Genomic DNA, 27,226 nt, shown 5'->3' with positions numbered 1-27,226 from the left:
GCTTGGATGTGTGGGAAACCCTCTCCTATGTTGAAACTGGGTGCAGAACCCTTTTTAGTAGTGTTGTTGATGAAGCCAGATTTTTTATGATTGTGGAAGCATATTTTTGTATGCATTTGAAATTTTCCACAATAAAAAGTTTAAAAAATTGGTTAGTTATGGCAATGTAATCCATTTGTCCCTCCGAAAATAATTGAGAGTCTATTAAAAAAGGCTGAAATTGGTGTTTTGGAAAATTTTGGATTTTAGTATAAAGAGCTCGTAAACCAGGGGTGGAGGTGACATGTACGTAAATAAGTTTAAGATAAGTCCGAATATTGTGAGTTCCATATATTAGAAACAGGTCTAGATAAGGTACTGTGGCAGTTCTGGGGAGATAGAATGAAGATGGCATTGACCTTGACTCATTCACTCAACTCAACGCTACAAACACTTCGGGCTTGGGCTTCACAGGCCTCACTGTGTCTGTTGCAGCTGCTCAGCTCATCTGTTGTGAGCAGCTGTGGTCAAGGAAATGAGTGAACATGTCTATATTCCAATAAAACTTTGTTTATGGACACTAAATTTTGAATTTTCTGTAGCTTCACGTGTCTGTGAAAAAATATACTTGGAGTCATTTTATTTTAATTAATTTATTTCTTTAAAAGATTTTATTTATTTAGAAAGATGGGAGGGGAGGGAGAGAGGGAGAGAAACATCAATGTGAGGGGGAAACACTGATCGGCCCAATCAGGGACGCGGAACCCACAACCCAGGCATGTGCCCGGACCAGCAGTTTAACTGGTGACCTTCTGCCTTGTGGGATGGCACCCAATCAACTGAGCCACGGGGGTCAGGGCCAATTGGAGCCACTTTAAAATAGGGTTGGAGCTGTCATTCCAGAGGGACTGCCTTGCCCAGCGTGTCTCGAGGCTTTGTAATGTTAAAACTGGGCCAAATAACCTTTGGACTGGACCTAAAGCAGCATTGTACCCAAAACAATTGTTTGCAAAGAGAGCAAGAAAGTAGATACTGTGACTCCAGGGACTGGCTGGCCTGAAAATGAAAAAACATTCTTTAGAATTAGAGCCATTTATTAGTCTATCTGCACCTATAGAAATTCCTTCCTTCCATTGATGCAGTTGTTCCCCTTCCCTTTCTCACAAGTGCTTCTTGGCTTCTAATCAGAACACTGGGTTTCCTTTTGAATCACTGCTTCCCAAATACCTGTGCTTTTGGGTCTCAAATGCTTGTTGCCTTTACTCTGGCCTTTTACCTTTAGGTGACACATCACAACATATTATTCTTCTATTTATTTTTTCAATTATTTAAAATGTAAAAATCATCCTTCATAAGCCAAACAAAAACAGATGGTGGCCTGGATTTGGCCTACTGCTGTAGTTTGCCAACCCCTGCCCTGGCTTAAAAGTTCCTCATCTCAACTTTGAACTGGATCATTCTGCCAGATGCGTTGGTTAGAAATCAGTTACAAAGTGATTTGGCCAGCTTCTGTGAGTCTGTTTTTGCCCTATTCTAAATATAGATTATTTCCATCTTTCATGTGGCCTGTTCACAACATATTAGTGTCTCTGATGGGAAACTGGTCTAGATCTAGACAATCTCTGGGATACTGTTCACCCTGATGATTCTAGCCCATTGATTTTCTTAAATAAAAAACCTGCCCTGGTTGGTGTGGCTCAGTGGATTGAGCACTGGCGCGTGAACCGAAGGGTCACTAGTTCAGTTCCCAGTCAGCGCGCATGCCTAGGTTGTGGGCCAGGTCCCCAGTAGGGGGTACGTGAGAGGCAACCACACACTTATGTTTCTCTCTCTGTCTTTCTCCCTCCCTTCCCCTCTCTCTAAAAATAAATAAAATCTTAAAAAATTTTTTAAATTAAAAAACCTCAGAATTCATTTTGAAACTGTCCCCCATAGCTTCTGCAGCACCGTGGTCTCTCAGAGTTTCTTCGTGTGACCTTTCCTTTTCATTTTATTTCCCGGGCTCCTGACTCCGATGTTTCATCCCTGTGGGCTCTGTCCCTGCCTTCTCCTTTTCTCCCTCTTCTCCCCTGTGGTGACTTTCATCAGTCCATGCTTTCAGTTACCACCTCTACACTGGTGACTCTCTTCTGATGCATACTTACAGCCTTTCAAGGTTTCCCATTACCTAGAAGTAAAAATCCAACTGCTTAGCCAGGCCCAAGGCCTCTCTTGGTCTGAATTCCTTGTGCATTGCCTGGCAGCTGGACTGCACCAGTTGGCAGCTTCCAGCATGTTATCCATTATTCTTCCTCCATGCCTTTGGCCAGGCTTTTCCCCGCTCTGTCGTCCCTGCCCTCTCTCCTTGCCTCCATCTCCCTCCTTCCTGCTCCCAGCACACACCAAATTGATACCTTGCCTTTTAAGAAGCCACTTAGAGGGCTACTTGCCATTTAAGATTCAGCTCATATGCTCATGCCTCATGGAAGCCCTGTTTCATAGACCAGATTAAACATTTTCTTTGTGAGTCCATTGTACCTTATGTACATTTCTATTTTAGTACTTGCCTTATTGCATTTATTACTAGGTCAGAAACAGTTGTATACTGGTTGAATGTCAAATGTGCTGCTGCCTTCCCTAGGCTGAGTAGCTGGGAACAGACCTTTGGGTCTGCTCATCTTTGTAACCCGAGGCTGACCTTTAGAAGGTACTTAATTTGTGTTAAAATAATGAGTGGCATGCTTTTTTGGGCTATATTGAGTTTGATACAAATCAAGCACTTTGGCATTAGTAGGCAAAATTGGACTATTTATACCTGTATTTTATGTCTTTAAGTATATTTATCACTTTTTGTTGTAGGAGGAATATTCTCCTAAGGATGGTCTCCCACTCAGAGTTGAGGAAAGTCTTCTGCTCAGCAGATGCAGTCTGCTTTGACGTCGACAGCACAGTCATCAGAGAAGAAGGCATCGATGAGCTGGCCAAGATCTGTGGAGTTGAGGACGCTGTGTCAGAAATGTAGGAACAGTGTTTATTCACTGTGGGAAATGACAAAGAATTGTAAAAGAGATTAACTTTGGATGACAGGCAGGATCAGAGCCACAATTCCCTGATTATAGTCCCTTGTTATGAAACATGGGCTCTAGGCTTTTCTTCCACCACTGACGGATGAATCTGGTGATGCGCATCACCTAGTCATCCATTTACATGAATGTGGGTAAGACACTCTCTTAGTCTGGTCAGGGGAACGGTGACCATCACCTACCAAACAGGATGACTTGGGTGGGTCCTCCAAGTGTCCGATGCTTTGTGGCATGGTTGGAAGTGTGGCCGCGGTGGTTTGCTGGAAAGCTAGTTTAGGTTCAGAGTCTGTCACTGGATACTTGGATGACCCCTCCCGCCCTCCTTGTGCTCTCTGTAGTTGCCAGGTCCTGGACCATTTCATGTTCAGCTGCGTTTGATACAGGACATGGCTTTAAAATATTTATGTGATTTTCAAGCAAACCTTCAGTGGTTTGTTCTCATAGCATCATAGCTTGTCTGTTATACAGGGGGGCTCCAGGCAGCCCCTTCCTCGTGGGTGGGTGTTGTGAGGAGCTGGCATATAAACTTTGAGAACAGCTGACTTGGCGGGCCTGATTGTTGGGTGTTCCTCCTAGGACAAAGCGAGCCATGGGTGGGGCAGTGCCTTTCAAGGCTGCCCTCACAGAGCGCCTAGCGCTGATCCAGCCCTCCAGGGAACAGGTACAGAGGCTCATCGCAGAGCACCCTCCACACCTGACACCTGGCATAAGGTAAGAGGAGCCCTAGTCTGGGTATATTGTCTCCCTATTAGCACCTGCATTTTGGGGCACGTGCTCCTGAGGGCATCTCACCATTACTTTATTTATTTATTTATAAGATTTTATTTATTTCTTTTTAGAGAGAGAGGAAGGGAGGGAGCAACAGAGGGAGAGAAACATCAATGTGTGGTTGTCTCTTGCACACCCTGCACTGGGGACCTGGCCCACAACCCAGGCATGTGCCCTGACCAGGAATCAAACTGGCAGCCCTTTGGTTTACAGGCTGGCACTCAATCCACTGAGCCACACCAGCCAGGGCATCACCATTACTTTAGAGCTCCCTTCTGTGTGGTTCTTTCGGCACTTACATAAGTGACCCTGCCCATGTCTGCCTTCCCTCTCGCCCCAGGCGGAGCACAGCCTCCTCTTTATCTTGTGTTTCTAGGTCAAAGGACAGATTACAGCTGTGGAATGGTTTCCTAAAACAGCCGAGCCCCATCCTTTAATTAATAAGTGCATTTAGAAAAGCATATATAAAACATTAATGCACCAGGCAATATATACTTTATCCAACATATCTTGGGCAAATGCATTCAAGAGGAAAAATATATTTATGTTTTGATTTCTTTTTTATGTTTTTTCTTTTGTATTACACAGTGTTTGGTATTTTATATTTCTTTTCTACAGGGAACTAGTAAGTCACCTACAAGAGAGAAATGTTCAGGTTTTCCTAATATCTGGTGGCTTTCGGAGCATTGTAGAACATGTCGCTTCAAAACTTAATATCCCATCAACCAATGTATTTGCCAATAGGCTGAAATTCTACTTTAATGGTAAGACTTTGATAGTAACATTTTCCCTTTCTTATCAGTTTTAGTTTTCACTATTCTAGGCAATGTCTGTTGGAATGCAATATCAGCAAGGAGGCATCAGGGTTAAATACTAAGATAAAGACTTCTCTTGACTGATATCTTTTGCTCCTTGGTATCCTTTGCTCAGCAAAATAGTGTTGGGTCATCATCAGTATGTAAATACCTGTACTGAGTACAATGTTCATTTCTGTGTAACTCACATGATTTATTTTGTCATGCATTATAGTTCAGTGTTATGAGAGCTCTCTTGTATTTAGACTCAGGAAGGAGACTCAGTTTGTTAGCAAGTCACAGGGCTGCAGCTGCTTCTGGAGGTGCCTCCGGCCCCTTTAAGGGCCATCACAGAGCCCCAGCTGTGGTTTTAGATGTCTCCACATCTAAGGTCAATGGTGGCTGACATCAATAAAGCCAAATAATACAACGGGGACATCTGAATGGTGTTGGCAATAAAAGTAAAGAAAAAATATTAATTTAACAATCTAAAATGTGCTAATAGAATGCTTTTGAATGGTCAATAGCTAGAGGTCATTAAGAAAAGAAGTGGAGAATGAGTGTAGTAGTTACTGTATGAGTGGAAATAACTGACTGAATGTAAGTTGGGATCTCCTCTGACATGAAGTTATATATTAACTTATTTTAAATTTACTATATTACCATTTCATGGTGTTTTGCTACCGTCACAAGGTTTGAGAACTACTACACTGGAAGCTTAGAGGATAAAAAGAATTTACCCCAAGGTGTTTATGGTGTAAAGGAGCATTTGCGGTTTAAAAGCGAAGCTGGTTTACGCTGAGGAACAGGTGTGGGAGTCCAGGCTGTGTCCCTTTTCTGAGGACCACTCTTAGCTTTCTCGGTGACATTAAGTGAGGCTACTGTCTATGCAAAAAGCTGACTCTACTGATATAATTCTTTCTATCTTTAACCCTGTTTTAACTGCTCTTTTAAGGTGAATATGCAGGTTTTGATGAGATGCAGCCAACAGCTGAATCTGGTGGGAAAGGCAAAGTTATTAAACTTTTAAAGGAAAAGTTTCATTTTAAGAAAATAATCATGATTGGAGATGGAGCCACAGACATGGAAGCCTGTCCCCCTGCCGTATGTATTAAGCATGCATATCTTTTCCTGGTTGTACTTCTGTTTTAGACAGCTGATGTAGAATTCAGTAAGATTTATGAGAGTTAAACAAAAGAACCTACATATCATGGTAAGATAAAAACAATAAGTAAAGCAAATTTAATTTTAATATGTCAATTTATTTTTTGCAAACCCAAGAAAGGTTGCAAATAAGGAACTGAAAATCTTTTCATCTTTCAGCAACCTCTTGTCTGCGCCTCTAAGCCCCAGAGTGTGCTCATCAAGGTTTGGCTTCATTTCCTCAAATAACACCACAAATAATACAGCTCCTGCAACCATAACCAAAGTTTTTATGTCACTGCATATTTGATAGACTGTCTCCTTACACATAGTCTCATTTAACCCTCATAACAACCCTGTCAGGAGAAGCGTCATCGCCTTTTCACTGGTTGGAGAACTGAGGCTCGTGGAGGCTCGATAATGAGTCTATGCGAATGATTCTGTTCTTCTCAGTGAATGCTGTTTTCTGAGACTGGCAGGAGACAGGTGCTATGTAGCAAGTGTACTAAGTATCAAAAGTGTCCATTTCACATAGGCCTTTGCCTTTCTCATCTCATCTCCTTCTATAAAGGAAAACTGAACTAAAAAATATAGTGGTGAACTTTTTTACTACCTAATTTCCTGAGATCTAAAAATCGTAATTGCCTTTGTAAATGATTCATCAAAAGTGATTAAACATCTTTTTGGAACCTGTTAACATTACTCGAATCAGTTAAAGGTAATGCATTCTTAGATAATTGACAACCGACACTGGGGCAGACGAAGTAATGAGCACTGGGCTAGTTGAATGAGGTGTACACAGACATAAATGCAGAGTTCTCTCTGGAAGCTCCCAATCCGTGTTGAGATAGGACAAATTATACATTCCAGAATGTAATTTATAATTATATTCCAAAATTATAAATAGCCTGACTGAACCAAGAGAAAGTGGCATGCATGAGGTGTGTAGCCCTTGGGGGGTGGTCAGAGGAATCTGTGATCTAAAGGAAGGTGCGCAGGCACCCTGGCAGGGCTCAGGGGAGGAAGTTTCTGGAGGGACAGGAGGCTGCAAAGCAGAGTGGGATGTATGAGGCATAGTTCTGGGCTGGTCAGTGGCTAAGGACCAGCAGGAGTGGGTTTCTCATCACCGAACCAATGAAGACCTTACGTTTTACCAGGTACTTGGGGTGCTACCTTTAGGTCCTGGGAAGCCCTACAAAGCTTTTGGAGAAAGGAGGAATGAGTCCCTGTGCTGGCCTGGCTGAGCTGGTGCTGGCAAGTGGAAAAGGCTGCCACAGGGGCAGGATGCTCAGTTAGGAGGCTAAGTTTAACTGGAAGGTACAAATCTACAATAGTGACTCCCCCCCCCCCCACCCCACTGTGGCATGAAAATTAAAACGAAGAGAAAGGGAAAGTAAGAGAATTTTGTACTTACCATTTAGTGTATATTGTGTCTATATCCTGCCAGAAATGGAGAAAAAGACCATTTTAAAAGAGTTGGAAAAGGGCCCTCACCTGACCATGGTGGCGCCCTGATCTCAGGCTTCCAGGCTCCCAATCTGTGAGAAATAAATTTCTGTGGTCTATAAGCAAAAAAGAAAAAAAAGAAAGAAAGAAAGAAAAGAAAAAGACCATTGAATAAAAGAAGGTATGACTTAATAGGAATTAAAGAAACACTGTAACTTTAAACAATTTTAAATGATGAAAGTAGAGTGCTTCCAGCAGATTCTGGGGCTGTCATCTCCCTCAGGCCAAGATTAACACACCTGCCAGGAAGGGCAGAGGAGGGAGGGAGGGGGGAGGAGGGAGAGAGGAGCCAGCATCTCAGGTTCCCGCAGGGCACAGTGGGGAGAGGCCTGCTCTGGTCCTGCTCTGAGGCACTGGGTGAGTTCCCCTGCACCACAGGCTTCTCTTTGATCTTCCCTCTTTGAAATTTCCTGGACTGGGCAGTGATTGCTGAAGTCAGACATTTACCACCTGCTGTGATTTTACCTCTCTAAGCAATTGTCTTGGTGGTAAGAGAGCTTCTATTCTCTAGAGGCCAGCAGTGTCCAGGGAATGGGTATGCTGTGGGTTTGTTCATTCCGCTCATTCCGCAGGTGGGAGGCTCACAGGTTGCTCTGGAGGCACAGGACTGGAGTTGGCCTCACCTCTTTGCTTGGTTTATTCTTCCAAACAACACTTCTTGCCCTAGGCTGCTACTGCATCTTTTTCTTTTTTAAATAAAACTATCCCCCACCCCTTTCTTCCTTCTTAGGATGCTTTCATTGGATTTGGAGGAAATGTGATCAGACAACAAGTAAAGGACAACGCAGAATGGTACATCACTGATTTTGTAGAGCTTTTGGGAGAACTGGAAGAATAATCAATTTTTATATAGTTCACAACTTCGTATTTTTAAAAGTTATGCAGTTTTGTACTGTTTGCTTAAAATTGCCTATTACAACTTAATGGATAAATTTGGTACCGATTATCTGTACTTCCAAATAAACTATAATTAGGGCTTTTAGAAAGTTGCTTTAAAAAACAAAACAAAACAGAACTATAGTTCCAGTATTATGACCATCAATTACCTGGAGAGTTTTATAATCTGAATTCATTATTCCTATCTTTATTTTATTTGAAGCTTTTTTAAAGGCGGAGAGTAAATTACCATAAACACCTTCCCTATTGAAAATATGATTAGGCAGTGAATATTAGTTTTCCCTTTGGTATACAAATAAAAGTTTATCCATATATTAGAAAGAATTAGGGGAATTTTTATTTCTGCCTGTCGTGTATTTCAATATCCAGTATTTCAAGTACTGTAGGTGTTTGAGTGGAAACAACCTGGAGGCAAAGGACCAAGGAACAAAGTGGAGAGCCCTCTGAGCTCAGCCCCCCAGCCGCCCCCACCACTCAGCCCCCACCAGCCCCCGAAGGTTGGAATTTGTCATATGTGGAATTGTTACAAAAGCTTTAAAAAAAGAACAATGGAGTCTTAAATAAAAGTGGGTATTTGATAATGACAAGAAATAAAAGAACTAAAAACAAGTTTTATTCATCCCAAAGGAAAGTAGCCCTTTCCCCCAATGAGTGAAGAAATAACTCCTAAGAGCACATATGAACCATTTCTTTCTTACAGGTGACCTGGAAAGACTTGGATGCCAGGTTCATGGTTCATTCTGAGTGGTGCCAAGAAAGGGAGATTTCAGAACATTGGCTTTAAAAGTATGAGATTATATACCCTCCCTCATGGAAAAATCGAGGAGGATAAAGACACAGGTTTAGGTAGAGTCATGTAGTGGATACCACTGGATAATTAAGTAGAAAAGGCCAAACTGTTTAATATTGGAAATTATTTGAAAAATTCATAATTTAACCTAATCTAACTTGGCCAAATAATCAAATCAGATGAATAAAATTTCCCTCGAAACCAGAATTTCTGCCCTGGCTGGTATGGCTCAGTGGACTGAGCACCAGCCTACAAACCAAAGGGTCACTGGTTCAATTCCCAGTCAGGGCACATGCCTGGGTTGTGGGCCAGGTCCCTAGAAGGGGGTGCCACGTGAGAGGCAACCACACATTGATGTCTCTCTCCCTGTCTTTCTCCCTCCCTTCCCCTCTCTCTAAAAATAAAATCTTTTAAAAAAACAACCAGAATTTCTGTGGGAGAGACATGAAATAGGTTTGGCAACATTTAAATGAGATCACCAACAAGGAGGCAGTTGTTCCCTGACTGTGAATGCTTCCTGGCAGCTCTCCTAGATGCAGTTTTGTGCATTTGCACTTCAGGCAGTGCTGTGCTCTAGGCAGGACCAGGCAGGCCAGGTCTTCGAAGGGTGCTGCGAGCAGCCTGGGCCTTTGCCACCACCCGCTGTGCATGAGCTGAAGCAAGCCTTCCCCTGGAGCCGGGGGCCTGAGAAGCTGTTGGCCTGTCAGAGCCTGCCATCCACAGGGCAGCGGCCTGAACGGGAAGTGTACGTGGAACTTGGCTCCAAGGAGTTTGATCTACTGAGAAGTTGTGATACCAAAATAAACCCTTTATGCCAACTACACACTCCCTCCTCTGGCCCACAGTCTCCCCAGCTCTCAGCAAGCTGCACAAAAGCACTCACAATTCCTTCTTTGTTGTGTTGGAGGGGTCAGTTTGAAGTGGGCCAACAGCTGCACTCACCTCTTTCATGCTTTTCCAATTCTGGACTCCTGGGAAAGCTACAGGGTGGCTCTCCTGGGAGTCATGGATGTGGTTCTACCCCGGAAAGGGACTAAGAAAGAGGTGGTGGTGTTACATGGCTTCCTATCCTTGAGGCCATCTTTCCTGCTGCTATCAGCACTACTTACGTAAACAAAAAAGGGTAAGAGTAGGGGGTGCAGAGAATGGAAATTCAGTTGCAACAAGTCCCTCGAAACTTTCATGTGCTCAAACAACAAGGCAACCCCATGGCCTTCATCCCCTACTCCCACCCCCATCTTTTCAGGTTTGACTGCTGCTATGATTCTTCTGTTGCTCTCCTAATTGGAGACAAATGTTTCTCCCTGATGCACAGGGGGTCCCACCCGGCTGCCACCTCCAGTGCAGGGTGCAGGATTCTAGGTCTGGGGCAGGGCTGTGGCCAGGGATTCAAGTGGTCGGCCTCAGTGATGGCACAGGCATGATGACTTCTGCCTCTGTGACCCTCAGGATCTTTGTGATCAGGTTCAGAAAACCCAGGGTACGAACTGACCACAAGTCACACTGCTGATTTTCACATTTTCCAAGGTGTTTTCTGTTTCCTCATGATCCCCACAACCCCGAGGTCAGCAGAATAGATACCACTGTCCTTTTTAACAGATGGGGACCAAGCCCACAAAAGTTAATGAGTGCTGTGGAGTCACATTCAGAGCTGGGCCACAGGCCACAGCCTTCTTTATCTGCGTTACTAGAGAGTTAACAATTTACTAGAGCCAGGAGGTTTTGCCGTAAGCTAGTACTTATTAACATTCTGATCACTGGTGTAATATATATTAGTAAGATAACATTTTCCTTCCTAGGATGGCAGGCCTTTATTGCAAAAAGTTGAAATTTTTTTTTAATGGTCACTGAACACTGGAAAAAGTAACTTTTAGTACTAGTTAGAGGATGGTTCAGTAATTTGCTGACCCATTTCCAATTCAGAATGTAATTTTATGTTTATTGTCTTCCTTTTGATTACAAAAATTGTTTTAGTGTTTAAATTTTACTTGTTTAATCCTTATCCAAGGAATAAATGAATATTTAAGAGAAACATTGAGAGAGAAACAGTGAGAAACATTGATTGGTTGCCTCCCACACACACCCCAGCTGAGGATCAAACTCGCAGCCTAGCTGTGTGCCCTGACCAGGAATCAAACCTGCAAGCTGGTCAGGGCTGTTTTCCGACTAGAACTGACAGTCTGCATGCTTTCTATCCCTTTCTTCCCTCTCTCCTTTCACATCCTCCTTCATTCTTTCTATTGACTCATCAAACATATCATTGAACATCTGTGTCCCAGCCAGAAACCTAAAATATACATTTAGGAAAAAAGTATGTAGAACTGAAAAACAGTCTCTCTCGGGCACTTGTAAGAATAGGAGAAAAGAAGCAGGTTCTGTCGAGTGCTAGTTCGGAGCAAAGTGTAGTTCTCCAAGGGCTTTTTAAAAGTAGTAGGTATGCCCTGGGGGGGGGGGGGGTGTGGCTTAGTGGATTGAGTTCCAGTGTGCGAACCAAAAGATTGACTGTTCGATTCCCAGCCAGGGCGCCTGCCTGGGTTGCAGGCCAGTTCCCCAGTTGGGGGCGTGTGAGAAGCAACCAATCAGTGTTTCTCTCCCTCTCTGCTTCCCTTCTCTCTCTGAAAATAAATGAAACCTTAAAAAAAAAGTAGTAGGGCTGATATCACATGAATGATAATTAAAAATGTGTTGATTTATATAAGTAATATTCATCAGACTTATACCCAATGAATGGAAAATGAGATTGGAAATTTTAAATATTGCCAATGAAAATAGTGGGGCAAATAATACAATTTATTTTACTACAGGGGTTTAATAAAAAGATTCCCCCAAGTGGGCAGGAAGTGCTAAAATAAAGTGATAATTTTATAAATTAGCTTAATAGAATGTTTTTGTCAAAAGTCGGCATGTTGCTAAATTAATGACCAGTTTTCAGACTTCATCCAACCCAACCTTGCAGAAGCATTTGACACGGGTGACCTCATCCTTGACGGACTTTCTAAACTTGGCTTTTATAACATCCTACCTTCTTCAGTCTCTTCCTGTCTCCCTGGCAGTTTCTCACTCTCCCTTCCTGGTTCCTCCTCTCCTACTGCCTCCCATGGCACCAAGAGCCAGTTACAGAAATTCTGAGCCAAAGGAATCTTAAATCTGGTGTTCAACCTCCTCATTTTACAGATTAAGGAACTCAGAGAGGCTAAACACTTTGTCAAGGAGCAGAGTCTGGACCTGAAAAAGCCTGTTCTTCTGCGGGCAGCCCCAAGCCCGCAAACACCATGCTGCTGGCTCTGGGACACAAATGCTTGTTCCCCAGGACACCCCGCCCAGCGGCCAAAGGGAGCTGCTGACAAGCTTATTCAGTATTTTACTCTATAGACTCATATAAGCCCACTGAACTGGGACAAGCTCTTTCTCAAGAGTGAGAGGGTCATTCTCAGCACAAGTTCATAAAAAAGATCACAAACATGTAATATGTGAAAATTCAGAGAATTTTATTGGCTTTTATATGTTCTTGGAGAAAACCATTCACATGTAAAAGTTTGAAATTTGACATGAGATTTATTCACACTTTGTTACACATAAATTATTTAATTTGAGAGTGAGATAGTTTTTCATTTCAAGAGGACTTCTACATGATTACATTCACAAAATTGGCACACTATATTAAAAAACAAAATCAAACAGAGCTAGACAAGTATACAGCTTTATGCCAATTTAAATGTCAACACACACACCCCTCATGCATGATCATGGAAGTATCTGCTGTGAGCTTATCAGAATATTAATAGAGAATGCCTGAGATCATGAATGATTGTTTACAAAATAAAACCTCTTTTTCTAGTGCTTGTTTTGTTATAGAAAAATACTACAAATAAAAATTAGTGCTATTCAAGGTGTTCATTTTAAAATCACATATGATACACAGGTTCAAGCCATTCTTCCCCCTCTCATACGGAGACACCGCAACACCCCAAGTGAGGGCTGAATCACTGATTAAATCATCTTGGCAGCCACGACCAGCTTAGCAACGACATGTTTACAATGCCGAATGATTAAAAATGAGAGTGCATTAAAATGTACTTAGGTATGAGGTTCACTCATAATTTGTTCCTAGTCTGAGACTCAAAAACACTGCCAGAGAAACATGACAAAATTTGTATTTCTTCCTGATACAAGAAATTTGTCTAAAAATCTGTAGTTACAAGACAGATTTGCTTTTTTAAAAGAAATGACTTTTTTTTCCCATGATTAGATTCTTATTTAGAGATGATTTGAATTTTAGTTTGGGCTCCCTTTTCCTGGAGGCTGGGAAGGGGGGTTCAGTACTGTGAGGATATTCAACACGCACAGGGATGTTTCAAAGAGGACTGCAGAGCGCTGTTACAATCAAACTGTAATAGTTTCCTTTCTTATAATTATGTAAATTTTAAAGAAAAGAGGTCTCATAAGCTATATACAGCAGTTTACATTTCAGCGTTTTTCACTTGATATACAATTAAAATTAATTCATGACAAATACTTGTCACAGAGATTCCCATAGGCACATCTAAAGTCGGTCGCTTTACTGGAGGGGTGAGGTCTTCAGGGGGATCATGATTCTGGATTCCATTTCCTGAATAAGTGGAACTGAAAACAGGAGCAAGATTACTGTGTGTGTTCTTTTCTAAACAGATGACGGTCAATCCACATTAATAAATAGGTTGCTGAGCATAGTTGGAAGTTGTGCTGCTTGAAATCACAGAATGTTGGAAAGTACAGGACTGACCTCAGTGTCAGGAATATACAAGATGATGACAGATCAGCTAGCACCCTGTAAGACACTACTTTAAAATTATAACAGATTCTGTCTGGAGATGTGTTTCATTTGCAGGAAATTAGGCAAGTCCATATTATGAGAAGGATAGTGCTTTCTCAAAAGGTTCTTTGAAGTAAAATAGATTTATATAAAACCAAGTAAGATTGCATTTGACTTTATTCCCACATGGCACCCGTAAAACTCACTGCAGAGTAAAACATGCCTCCGAAAGCTGATGCAAGTGTAAGAATAAGCAGCGAAGTCACATACAGTTATTTGACTTTTTGAACTAAAATACTTATTTTCTAGAACAAATCAGTCTTTGATATTCTTGGTAGTACATGTGCTTAAATATAGTGGACATGCAACATGCTGGCACTTATTACCTGCACCAGTGTCGCTGGGTTCTATCAGGCCTATTGGTTTTCTTATAATAATCAAGCATCCATGATTTCATAGTATATATGTGCATGCGCACACATGCATGTACAGGTGTACATGTATATGCAAACATACACGTGTAGAAAGTCTAAATATCAAATTAATTTTCAAAATTATTACTTAATTGCTGTTTTATACTGTTTTTTTGTGAATGAACAATTTTGATGTGAAAGGGACAGCTTAGAAAAGATTTGTTATAAATTTTCAGAGAATGTAGAAATGTCGAAAAAAAGTAATGATGTGAAATCACACATGGAAGGGTTTGAACACTGTACCAGACAATATACATAAAAGAATGAGTATTCTTTATTGGAAAGAGTCATATAATTATTAAAGGAGAATCTATACTCTCTCTCTTTTCCCCCCAACCTTATCATTCACCATCAAGAGCAACATACTATTTTTAAAAAATACACATTAGCTTCAAGATGAAAGATCACAAAACAGTAAGGTGAGAAAAATAAAACATCTATGCCTGTTAAAATATTACCTGTATAATACACCAATTCTTCCCAACCATGTTTATGCCATGCTGCATTCCGTATGTCTTCCCTTGTCTGAAGATCTTTGTAAGCTAAAAATAACCACACAGAAGAAATAAGACTTGAACCAAGGATGTCCAACCTACAGCTCATGTAGCCCAATACAAAATGGTAAATTTACTTAAGATAAAGTGCTTCTCAGATAAGTCAAAGGAGTTCAGCATCACCAAGCCCTTATTATATGAAATGTTAAGGGGGCTTATCTAAGAAAAAGAAGATAACATACATGTACAGTAAAATGACAGCAGACTCACAATTATTAACAACCACACCTAAAACAAAAACAAAAACAAAAACAAACTAAGCAAACAACTAGAATAGGAACAGAACTACAGAAATAGAGATCACATGGAGGGTTAGCAACAGGGGAGTGGGAGGAGAAGGGGAAAAGGTATAAAGAATAAGTAGCATAGATGGTAGGTAGAAAATAGGGGGAAGGCAAGAATAGTACGGGAAATGTAGAAGCTAAAGAACTTGTAAGTATGACACATGGACATGAACTAAAGGGGGGAATGTGGGTGGGAGAGGGTGTGCAGGGTGGAGGGGAATGAAGGGGGGAAAATGGGACAACTGTAATAGCATAATCAATAAAATATATTTTAAAAGAAATGAGATTTTTTGTGATTATGTGTTGCAATGTCAGGTGAAATAAACATACATATGCTCTTGCTATTTGTACACATGCATGGCTTAAGTTTTACAGTGATGCACAGCTTCTAAGCATGTTATCTTCCAAGCGCACAGAGTAGAATTGACACCATTAGATGTTACATGTGCTCGTGGTGACTTAGCGAGACAGCAATTACCAATAATATTTCAACCTGCCATTGCAACGTTAGGTGTTTAATGTTATTTAGAAGTCAGGTAAGCTTTCTTATTTGATTATTAAAGGTACTTCTACACCTCAGTGGCGCCTCACACACTGCCTGCCACACTTTAGAATTGGCCTTCCACCTCGCCCTGCATCAGCAGCCTAGAGGCCTGTGGAGGTGCCCAAACTTTGCTTTCTATTTTCCTGTCAATTAATTTTCATAATAAAAGTAAATAAAGACCCTTATCTATTATTATTTTTTAAATCCCAGCGTGGCTTTTACAGTGTTGCAAAAGAAGAAAGAACCCCCCTAAAGAAAAATTACTGATGAAGGAAGATTGTTCAGTGAAAAGTGGACAGATGACTACTTTTTTTGTCGAGACAAATAGTAAAGCACTCTGCTTAATTTGTGGAGAATTTGTGCAAGTTTTCAAAGACTATAATTTGAAAAGGCATTGTATACAAAAGCATGCTGCCATATTCAATGCATAGGAAGGACTGTGTCATAAGGACAAAACACCAGAACTGAAAAAAAAGTCTGTCTTCTCAACAAAATGTTTTCAAAAAGTTAAATCTCAACAAAATTTTTTTTCAAAAAGTTGCAACACTGTAAAAGCTAGTCATGTGGTAGCACATTTAATAGCAAAAAAATCAAAACCATTTACTGATGGTAAGTTTATCAAGCAATGCATAGAAAATGTGGCAGATATAATTTGCTCTGAAAAAAAGGGGGATATTTCTAAATTTGGTTTGTCTCACCAGACTATAGTCAGGCAAATTGAAGAAACCGGAAAATCTATTGAAAGAAGTTTGGAGAGCAAAGCTGCTAATTTTAAATTTTGTGCTTTGGTGATGGGTGATAGCACTGATGCTACAGATACAGCTCAACTTGTCATTTTTGTTAGAGGTTTAGATGATGAATATAATGTCACTGAAGAAGTGGCTTCTTTAGTGCCATTGAAAGACACAACTAAATCAAGAGATTTATACGAAGCAGTAAAAAATAAAGAGATTTTCTTTGTCCCTTGTCCACATATCTGGTATAGTGACTGATGGTCCCCGGGCAATGTAGGTAAAAGAGAGGGACTTGTAAGATTAATAGAAGATGATGCAATTGCCGCCCAAAACTCCCATTTGGTGAAGTATCTTTGCATAGAACATCAAGAAAATGCCCTGGCTGGTGTAGTTCAGTGGATTGAGTGTGGGCTGCGAACCAGGCATTGCAGGTTCGATTCCCAGTCAGGGCACATGCATAGGTTGCAGGCCATGACCCCCAGCAACTGCACATTGACATCTCTCTCTCTCTCTCTCTCTCTCCCCCTTCCGTCTCTAAAAATAAATAAATAAAATCTTAAAAAAAAAGAAAATGTATGTATGAAAGCTTTAAAAATGGATAACATCATGCAAATCATCATGAAGACTGTGAATTTCATAGAGGCCAAGGGATTAAATCATCGCCAATTCCAGGAATTCCTTAAAAGCATTGATGGTGACTACGGAGACAACATTTACTTTTCAGAAGTAAGATGGCTAAGTGGAGGCCAAACATTTAAAAGATTTTATGATTTGTGACATGTCGTGAAGTTGCTTACAGTATCAAGAAACAAATTTGTACTGGTACTTCATGATGAAAACTGGCTTACAGATTTAGCATTTATAATGGATTTAACCTCTCATTTAAATGAGTTGAACAAGGCCATGTTTCAAACCATAACAGCACTCTAAATGAAACTGAAATTATGACAAGCTCAAATTAAGGCAAACAATTTTATGCATTTCAGCATGCTGGCTGCTAAGCACAGTCCTGTGAACAGCAAAAAATATGCAGCCTTGCTTTTTTATTTGGTACAAGAATTTGAAAACAGATTTCAAGATTTCTGGGAAAATAATCAATATTTTACTACATCTGTGGCTCCATTTTCAGTTGACATAAATATGCTACCTGCCAATTTTCAAACGGAATGCACAGAGCTGCAATCTGACTTAAAGAAAAATTTGGCCATATCTCTTTACTGGACTTCATAGGTCCTGTCTTCCCAGAGACAAATACCCCTTGCTTCATAATCATGCCTTATTCATGTCACCATCATGTGGCAGCCCCTACATTTGCGAGCAACTATTTTCAAGAATGAACATGTTAGAGTAAAATCAGAACCAAAATATCTGATGACACCTTAGGAACTCACTGAGGACTGCAACTACTTCTACCAAACCAGATATTGATGCACTAGTTTCTCAACTATGTCAAACATCCCACTAGTATTATATTGCCCAATTTTCTTTTGCTTTTACAATAAATTTTTTTTAAATCAATGATATTTTATTACTTAGATATGTACATTTTCTATATTAGTGATCACAAACTTGGAACCTGCTTGACGATTCTAAAAGATTTTTGAAAGGACTGCTGCATAATTAGGGTTATTATGTGAGGACTTTTTCTGCTTATCTGCGGTGGCGGATATCATGAAAATTATGCATGGACCTTATTTTGCTCATCAGTTTTCGTTAGTGTTTGTGCATTTAATGTGTGGCCCAAGATGCCAAAAGGTTGGACATCCCTGACTTAAACTGAACATAATGCCCTACATTCTACTAGTACGCCTATTAAATATGGATTCAACTGCTCATCTTTCTCAGAGACTACTTTGGGAATTTAGTAGAAAGCTGGGATAACTGTGAGCTGGTTATTCTGAGCAACATTATGTTAGGCCTTGTAGGAGAAGCAAAACAATGCACTTTTAAAAATAATCTGCCCTTAAGTTTTATACTCCAGTGGGTCCAACACATACATTAGAGACCTAGCAAATTTCAATAACATGTCAAACTCATAACCAGAAACTGTCAGACTATAGATAAGCAATATTAGATTTGATTCTGCTCAATACTTATAAAACACTACAAAGATCTGGGTGAGACTGTGTTCAATGCAGTGGAAAACAAAGACAAAAGGAAGGTCAATCCCCACCGAGCACTGTGGTGTCCCTGAGAGCCAAGCATATGAAGAGAGGAGACTGGGAAAGCTGCCTGGAAGGTGCGATTGGACCAGGTGGACCTTGAAGACTGAAGAGGAAGCATCAATATACAGGAATGGAAGAGAAAGGCGCTCGAGGTGGAGGGGAGAGCACGGTCAAAGGCATCCATGTCCTTGGAGTCATGTGGTAGAATCCACAGATATCTCATCTGGGTGCCTTGGTTTCTGAATCCCAACCTTCCAGCTACTTCTCCTGGGCATCTCGACAGTGTGTGGGTATCAGTCAGACTGGACGACCACTCAGGGCTGCCTGCTTGAGTTCTAGTTTGTTTTGGGACTACCCATTTTCCCCTCGGGGCCTCCTTCTCCCTACGAGAAAGATCTACTCTCTGTAGGTCTACCAGTTTAACTGTAAAGACAGAATTTCCTTTTACTAGTAATCAAGTATAAATTTAAAGTTTTGAAGATGCTGATAAATAAAAGGAAAAAGAAACCTCTGACATCTTACCACCTGGAGGAAAACATGGATAACACTCACGTGAGAAGCAGCAGCATTCTCACTGAGGTCAGGCTGACCCTCGTAGGGAAGCAGGGTTGGGGAGGCCCTTTTTGCTTTCTTAATTAAAAATTTTTCTATTGTATAATATACATAAAATTTACTATTTTAACCATTTAAATGCATAGTTTAGTGGCATTAAGTATACTCACATTGTGCCACCATCATTACCACACACCTCTAATCAATTCCAAACGTAAGCCGAACCATAACTCCCCCTCCCACCGCTCTGACCTCTAGTCTGCACTCCATCTCCATGACCTTGCCTGTTCCAGGGGCCTCACACGGGTGCAGTCACATGATGTTTGTCCTTGTGTGCCTGGCTCATCGCACTTAGTATGTTTTCAAGGTTCATCTATGATGTAGCATCTACTGGAATTTTGTTCTTTTTTTATGGTCAATTAATGTTCTATTACATGTACGTACCACACTTTTCTGTTCATCTGCTGACAGACATTTGGGTTTGAGGAGAAAGATGGCTGGCAGCTGAGTATGTTCACACACTGAGGGGAGGAGGCCACAGACAGGGAGGTGGTGGAGCAGCCGGACGAAGCCGGGCCTTGAGGAGGGGAAGGGGGGTGTGGCACCGAGTGCTCTGAAGCAGACACAGCGAGGTCTGAGCCTGGCTGAGCTACAGAATAGCTGTGGGTTCTGCTTGATTCTTTATGGGACCACCTATGAATTACAAGTATCTCATTTGTGGTGGGTGGTTCTAAGGGTTAAAGGAAATGATGCATAAAATAACCAACAAACTAGATGTGTTTGATAAATACTGTTTTTTTTTCATCTTAAAAAATGTGGAAAAGTGAGGGTATGTTTTAGAAACTGGCAATTGAGAATTTGCCTCTGCCTATTTCAATACTTTTCTGTGTAAAATAGGAAGTGGGGAGTGAACACTTGGGACACTGACTGGGACCATGAAGGAAGGCGCAGAAGGGCACTGCCTAGTAACAGACACAGGTGCTGCAACCTGGCCACCCTCAGAGGCTAAAATACCATGCTGTTCCTGGCTTCTGCACCTCTGCGTGGAGCAGGATCTTGGGGGACTTCTCATCTTGCTGTCGCCCTGTGAAGCCTCGAGTCTTCCCACGGGCAGAGTGAAGGGCTCTGCCCTGTTTTGCCACAGCCTGTCAGAGCTGTGCCACTCACGCCCCAGTGCCTGCTGGTTTGTAATTCCAGACTCCTTCAGCTGGGAGTCCCTATCCAGACATGCTGTAGGCACTGATGTGAACAGAGAGTGTGCGTGGCTTGACCTCCTCCCGGGAGCCAAAGCACAAGCTGATCCTGACCCTTCAAGTCCCTGTGCTCACACAGGTACGGACTGCGTGTGGGAGGGTGAGCAGGAGCCACCCTCAGAGGCCTCTCCAGCTCAGAGGAAGGGGAGGGAAGGGTAGAGGCCTGACTTTTCGGTTTATAGCCTCTGGACAGACTGTATGCTATTTAAAAAATAAAAACCACTTCACCCCTAACTCAAGTCCATAAAGGTTAAACTAGATTTAGCATATTCGTAGAAGGCAGAGACATAGAGCACCTTTATTAAAGATCTGTTCTGAAACCTACTACAGTTGAAAACTCTGATGCTTAGGTAAACTCTCAGCCAGGACAACGCTGCCCCTGCCGTTCTGTGCAGCTGAGAGTATCTGCAGCATCTGTCATTTGGTTAGGGGTTTTCAACCTCTTAAACACCAAGCTGAGGTGACTGCCTGATCGAAGCAGTGATTGGTAGGGGCGAGGGTGAGGGTGTCCTCTCCAGACCTTGAAGGTTCGGGCCCAGGAAAGGGGGAGAGGGGGTGGGTGCAGTTTCTAGGAGCACAATGTAAAAACTACTTTTCTTGCCTTAACTTACCCATTCAGACTTAGGTCCCTGACAGATATTCTACCATTTAGCCAGTCTGAACTATTTGCGGTTTTCTGAGCACTTTTTGTAATTTCCCATGTCCCCATCACTGTCCTAGCCTTTCCTTCCCCTCTTTACTTGTCCGTCTCATCTAGATCCTGAAGTCCAGATAATATCCCACCTTTTATTAACTTTTGCCACATATGGTAACTTCATATCCCTTTAAGAGTTAGGAGTACCCTGATCACACACTGCCTTGTGGCGTGTCACCCGTGTTTGCTTTACCTTCATTACACAGGTCACCGTATTCACCCTATCTTTGTAAGCCTGACATGCTAACACAGCAGGCAGACAGGGTGTGGCACTTGGTGGGACTAAACAGGTGAAGCTAACACCTCACTTCATTGATATGGTCTGGAAATAAGTGATGCTTTTTTCTTTGTTTTATTTTCACCCAAGGACATGCTTATTGACTTTAGAGAGAGAGGAAGAGAGGAAGAGACAGAGAAAAACATTTATGTGAGAGAAAAACATCGATCGGTTCCCTCCTGTTTGCGTCCTGACCAAAAACTGAACCTGTGACCTTTCCATTCATGCGATGATGCTCCAACTGACCCACACCAGCCAGGGCTGCTTTTCCTTATTTAAACTTTAATAACCATTTACAAATGTGCCCAGAACATCTGGCAGTATTTATACAAGCTGTTACTGAGACCCAGTTCCCATTCTAGCAGGGAGGTGGATACAAAGTCACAGCTGTGACTGCTGTGGCTCAGGAGCAGGACATTCACATGGGGGGCGGGGGAGGGAACATGAGTCAGGCCCGAAAGACACCAAAGATGGAAAAGCTGGAGGAAAAGGCCTTTGGGACGATGGAACAAGACCCATGGCAGGCGGTGAGTTCACATACAGGGAGATGTCTGTCAGAGTACAATGCAGGGCTGTCTCTGAGGCAGCAATGGAGCGTGTCTAGAAAGGGTGGTGGGGCTACTCCGAGCAAGGCACTCGGGGCTTTATCATCTGCCTCTGCCATGTTTGCTGACTTCACCTCTCTCACTCCTTTCACTATTATTCCCTTTGGACTATCAGTTTACCAAAAGTCTATGGACACTGTTGCTCTTGACCTCTTGTTCTAGACAGCCCCGTATTTCCCTTCCACTTGTGATGTCTGAATTTGCTACAGTGTTTAAGCTTACTGACTTGAGATACACTTTACTGCCTATTTCAATTTATTTAGTAATGAACTGTGAAATCCAAGTAATACAAAAATGAAGGAAAAATACATACCCCAAAGATGATGCACCATATACAACTGCCCAATCTGAGAGAAGAATCCTCCCACAGCTTCATTGCCGTCCTGTCTGAAGCGAATTGCACGAGCCCTGTAAAAAAGAAAATGGTGTTCAGAGACTGAATTAGTATGTTAAAAAGAATCAGTTTATTTCCTCCATACTCTGAGCAAGCTTTTCAGAATGAGCACTAATTGTTTTTTATCAGATACAATCAAGTTTTTAATTATGTAAAATGTATCTTTCTATAGCTACACTAGCCATTTTTGTGAGCAGTTAAATGACCATGAAAAGAAAAGTGTGAGGATATGTGGTCGCACTGCTGATTCTCCACGAGTCAAGAAAGTTGGCAGAGGACAGGACCAGTAAACAGAAGATTGCTTGTTCAAGATTTCACTGAGAAACTGAGGGAAACCTGGATACGAAAACATCTAAGATGTCAGAGGAAGACAGGGACCGCCTCTCCAGAATGGGGTTTAATAAGAGATGAAGGAACCACACCTTCAAAGCAGCTGGAGATAGTGACATCTGAGAAATGTGTGAGCTCTCTGAACTGTAAAGGTGATCTGCCACCTCTTGGAAAGCATACGGGGCCATGAAAGTGGAGCTTCTTGGCTATACACCATCACAATCAAAACCGAAGATAACTCTCAGTTTTTCTTCTTACTGGTGCAGACCATTAGGAAAATGAGTACGAAATGGCATTCACAACATACTATGTGTGAAGGAAAGGGTGTATGTATGTTGTGTCTGTGTGTGTAAGATGAAATTGTGATTAAATTGGTTAAAAGTTGGCACGTCTTAAACTTCCCTTAAGATTTCCTCTTGCAAAAGGTACCAGCTCTTCAAACACTTTCCCACGTTTGTCCCAGGTACTTTATTTTTATATTTAGTGATGCATCTGAAATCCTAAAAAAGTTTTTAAAATATATGTATTTTCCCAAAAGCAGTTTTTAGAAGTTAAAAAAATTTGTGTCAGCACTGCCTAGGCTTTGACCTGCAGTCTCAGTGACATCATGGTCCTGAGCTGATGGGACAGGGGAAGATGCGCTGGTTCTAACTCATTTTATAGAGCCGGAGGCACGTGAACAAGCATACCAACCTACGGGTGTGTATGGGGAGAGACATCAGTCTCCAGGGACAAGATTTGAGTTGGCTTGATTAGTGCATTCTCTTCTTGGAGGCAAACATCATAGCAACTGAATTAGAACATTTCAAAGGGGCCAGGGGAGTGTGGGACCAGCGCGGGGCAGCCTGCGGCAGGGGTGTGAAGCCGGGCGTTCCTCAAGGCCACTTGGGGATCCTCGGCTCTCATCCGCCATGTGCTCAACTCCATGAGGGCGATCCAAGCTTTCAGGCGACGGAGGGATCTCTCGCTATTGCCCCCAAGGGCTACCCACAAATGATATTAAATTTTAACTTTTACATTTAAAATTAGTTGATCAGTATCTTCACAAAAATTACAAATCTGATTGGTAAATTATTGAGATTAATCAAATCACATTAATGTGCATTCTAACTCAGAAGGAAAAAATACTCTTTCATTAATAGTGATATTCAGGATTATTCATTTCATTTTGAATTTTTACAATTTAGTTACAGTAGGCAAAGAAGACATACTTGCCTCAGCCTGGTAATAATCAGAAGCATGTACTGAAGAGATCACCATCTTAAAATAGCCACCTATGTGCCAAAATATAAATTGAACGCTGAACTGACTTTATAAATAATTTTTAACGTAACTGAAGAATAACCTCAGAACTTTCTTGTGGATTCCGTGGTGGGCAAGATTTAATCAGTAACATACAAAAAACAGAACTATTGAGTAATCCTGCTCTGTGGACAACTGAAAATTATATACAAAGTCCCCTTTAAGCCCCTTAAAAAAGTGATGCCTATAATAGTGGTATTTGAGGGAAAGCAGAATTTGCCACTCTAAAATATGCCTTTTGGGACATTATTTTAAGCTGATTATTTTTAAGAAATGGAAGACTCAGGAAAAGCCTTTGACCTTCCCCCTAACTGCCTACAAGAACTCAGAGGCGCTGCCCCAGGGAGGGAGCTAGGATCACAGCTGACTCCAGTGTAACATGAAGCCAGGGCAACAGGCAGGGAGGGGCCGAGCAAGGCCTGTCAGATCAAAGTCCTCTGCATCCCAATGTTAAAGAAGGTCCAGTGAACATTTATTTACCAAGTGTTTGCCTTTCCATCTCCATGTGAATTGCCTTCCTGCCTTTTGAAGTCCCAAATCACAACTCCCTTCTTTTTGGCTCAAGATGGCATAGAAGCCTTCACTGCCAGATCTGTCCTGGGGTCTCACATTCCTCTGGAACCTCCATATGTACATACATAATAAATCTGGACATTTTCTCCTGTTCATCTGTCTCACATTAGTTTGATTATTTGTCCAGCCACAACTTAAAAGAATAGGAAGAAAATGGTCTTTCCTCCTCCATATTTACAATAAAATATTTCTTAGTTTTCAAATGAAAAGAAACTCCAACTTGCATTCTTTAACCTCTGATGACCTAAGAGGAAGATTCATTAGAAAGGAACATCACAGAACCATTCTCTGGAGCTGGAAGAGATCTTAAAAGTTATCTAGTCCAGTGCAAGAAATTTCATAATGGAAACAAGAGCATATGTAAGTTGAGAGTAAGTAAAAGTCACAGGTCCTCTTTTAAAGGTAAAGATGAATCAAGGGTCAATAGCTGACCAATGGCTAATAGTCTATTCTTGTATCCCTCGTAATCATTGAGACCTTGTATTATTTTATCTTTGACTTGTCTTTTCTCTTACTATTATAATAGTCAGGGTTACAAAAAACAACATAAAATATAATGGTGAAAGCTGGTAGTATTTTGTTTTAATGGTAATAGGCATGCTTCTTGTGCTTCACCATTAAGTTTAACGTAGCTGTTAAAATGGAGTGAGGGGCAGTTTTACCATGTAAACCAGGGCCAGCAAATCACAGGCAAATCACTGGGAGGAAGCCCACCCACCGAAGCTTGTTTTTATGGCCCAGGGGCTAGGAATGGTTTTCACATTTTTAAGTGCTTGAAAAAAATCAAATTAAAATATTATTTCATGACACATGAAAATAACAAAATTCAAATTTCAGCATCCATAAATAAAAGTTTTGCTGGAACACAGTCACACTTATTCCTTTCCTAATCGCCCATGTTTGCGTTCCCATTACCACAGCAGAGTTCAGTGACTGCGGCCCAGCACGGTCCACAAAGCCTGTAGTATTCACTACCTGGTCCTTTACAGAAAAGTCTGTGCCAACCCGTGATTTAGGTAGACTATTCTCCATTCCTAATTTTAAAATTAGGAATTGGTGTCTCTAATACAATGTGTCAAATCTGATCAAATGCCTTCTGAACATGAATTAAGATGTATTTTAATTGTTTTTTAAATTATGAAATATTTCAACCATTCTAGTCACCTAGATTTTTAAAACATGCACACTTTGTATTTGCTTCAGATCTTTTCAAAAACACATGAACACTGCAGCTCCCTTCTATTCCTCCTCATCCCCACCCCCGTCTTTCCTCCTTACCAGTTACTCTTGGGAAGTAGTGATCTTTTTTGAATACAAGTCTTCTTGTCCATGGTTTTATGTCTCTAATTCATACGAATGTATCTATGAATAGTTATATCTTTTTATACAGCTCTTGTTAAATATCTTACTTATGTAATTCTTTTGTTATCTTTTTAAAATTTACATAAAAGACAACATGTAATACATATTCTCCTCAACAAGTTGCTTCTGAGATGGATTGTTAACAGGTACTAATCAGGTTTACTTTGACCACTGGATAAAATTCCACCGCATGAATGTACTATAATCTTTCCACTATGGCATACGGCTTTACACTTCTGGCAACTGCAACTGACTTTTTATGTGACCGCTAGTTTCTGCCATCCATCCAACATTTACTAATGACCAGGACCTGCCGGGCTTTGCAGACAGCCGCAGACCTGAAACAGGAGCGTTGCTGGGGAGTGTGACTGCTCTGACACGGGCATGGCAGTGATGTGTCGGGGGCACAGAGGCCAGAGCACGTGTGCTGGGCACCTATTCCAGCCTCGACTGTGTGTGTTACATTAATTGATTTCCTCACTTTGAGTCATCCTTGGATTCATGAATAAATTCTCTTTGGTGAGGTATGTCATTAGCATCTTTACCAAGGCATTTCTTACATATCATAAAATTCACCTAAGTGGGCAATTCCATGCTTTTAAAGTAAACTTACAGGCTTATGCAGCCATCACAATCCAACTGTGCTAAAAGATCCCTTGTGCCCACCTGCAATCTTTCTGTTCCCACCCCCAGCCCTAGGCAACCACTAATCTTTGTGTGTCTAGATCTGCTTTTCTGGACATTTCATACCAATGGAATCACAGACTCTGCTCTCCTTTGTACTGGACTCTTTCATATTGCATATTTTTGAGGTTCATCTACATTTGTGGCATGTACCAGTAGTTCATTCCTTTTTATTGAATAGTATTCAATTATATACATATACCATATTTCTTTATTTTTTTGCTGATGAGTGTTTAGCTTGTTTCTATTTTTTGGTTATTATGAAAAATGCTATCTATGATCACTGTGTGTAAGTTTGTATGGATGTATTCTTGATTTCTTAGGTATTTACCTAGAAATGCATAGTGGTGCCATGGGTCCTATGATAACTCCATGTTCAATATTTTGAGGAACTGCCAGACTATTTTCCAAAGTGGTTGTACTATTTTATTTTTCTCACCAGTAACTTATGAGGTTCCCAATTTATCCACAACCTTACCAATCCGGTATTATCTGCCTTTTTAGTTACAGACATCCTACTGGGTGTGAAGGTGTATCTCACTGTTTCACTTTGCATTTCTATAACAACTAATGGTGCTTAGCACCTTTTCATGTGCTTATTAGGCATTCACATATTTCCTTTGGTAAAATGGTTATTCAAATCCTTTGCCCATTTAAAATATTGTTTTAAATTCATGGTTTTCCTTATTTACTTTTATTATGGCAAAAAACACAT

The 27,226-nt window shown here is 41.2% G+C and overlaps 2 protein-coding genes and 1 long non-coding RNA gene across 3 annotated transcripts in view; 1 reads left to right on the top strand and 2 right to left on the bottom strand.

Annotated features, from left to right (window-relative positions):
- Positions 1 to 686: 686 nt before the first annotated feature.
- LOC123806376 lies at positions 687 to 7,304 on the bottom strand. Its single transcript, XR_006783484.1, has 3 exons — positions 7,241 to 7,304; positions 2,774 to 2,946; positions 687 to 1,035 (listed from the first exon to the last, which is right to left on the bottom strand). It is a non-coding gene; the product is annotated as an uncharacterized LOC123806376 (long non-coding RNA).
- PSPH (phosphoserine phosphatase) lies at positions 2,837 to 8,473 on the top strand. The gene is made up of 5 exons (XM_045819477.1): positions 2,837 to 2,976; positions 3,618 to 3,752; positions 4,428 to 4,573; positions 5,559 to 5,707; positions 7,983 to 8,473. The coding sequence occupies exons 1-5, from the start codon at positions 2,837 to 2,839 to the stop codon at positions 8,088 to 8,090; spliced, it is 678 nt and encodes a 225-aa protein (XP_045675433.1). The 3' UTR covers positions 8,091 to 8,473.
- A 3,930-nt stretch (positions 8,474 to 12,403) lies between these two features.
- Positions 12,404 to 27,226, bottom strand: part of NIPSNAP2 (nipsnap homolog 2) — a 33,678-nt gene continuing 18,855 nt past the window's right edge. Inside the window, exons 8-10 of the mRNA XM_045819563.1 lie at positions 22,180 to 22,274; positions 14,663 to 14,746; positions 12,404 to 13,562 (exon numbers count right to left, since the gene is read on the bottom strand). Coding sequence (XP_045675519.1) covers positions 13,498 to 13,562; positions 14,663 to 14,746; positions 22,180 to 22,274 — 244 coding nt within the window. The 3' untranslated portion in view covers positions 12,404 to 13,497. The remainder of the gene's footprint in view (positions 13,563 to 14,662; positions 14,747 to 22,179; positions 22,275 to 27,226) is intronic.

This window comes from Phyllostomus hastatus, unplaced genomic scaffold (genome assembly GCF_019186645.2).
Source record: "Phyllostomus hastatus isolate PE091 unplaced genomic scaffold, TTU_PhHast_1.1 phas_scaffold_385, whole genome shotgun sequence".
NCBI classification, from domain to species: Eukaryota; Metazoa; Chordata; class Mammalia; order Chiroptera; family Phyllostomidae; genus Phyllostomus; species Phyllostomus hastatus.
The sequence above is the reverse complement of the archived record's forward strand: the minus strand, read 5'-3'. Positions and strand labels throughout refer to the sequence as shown.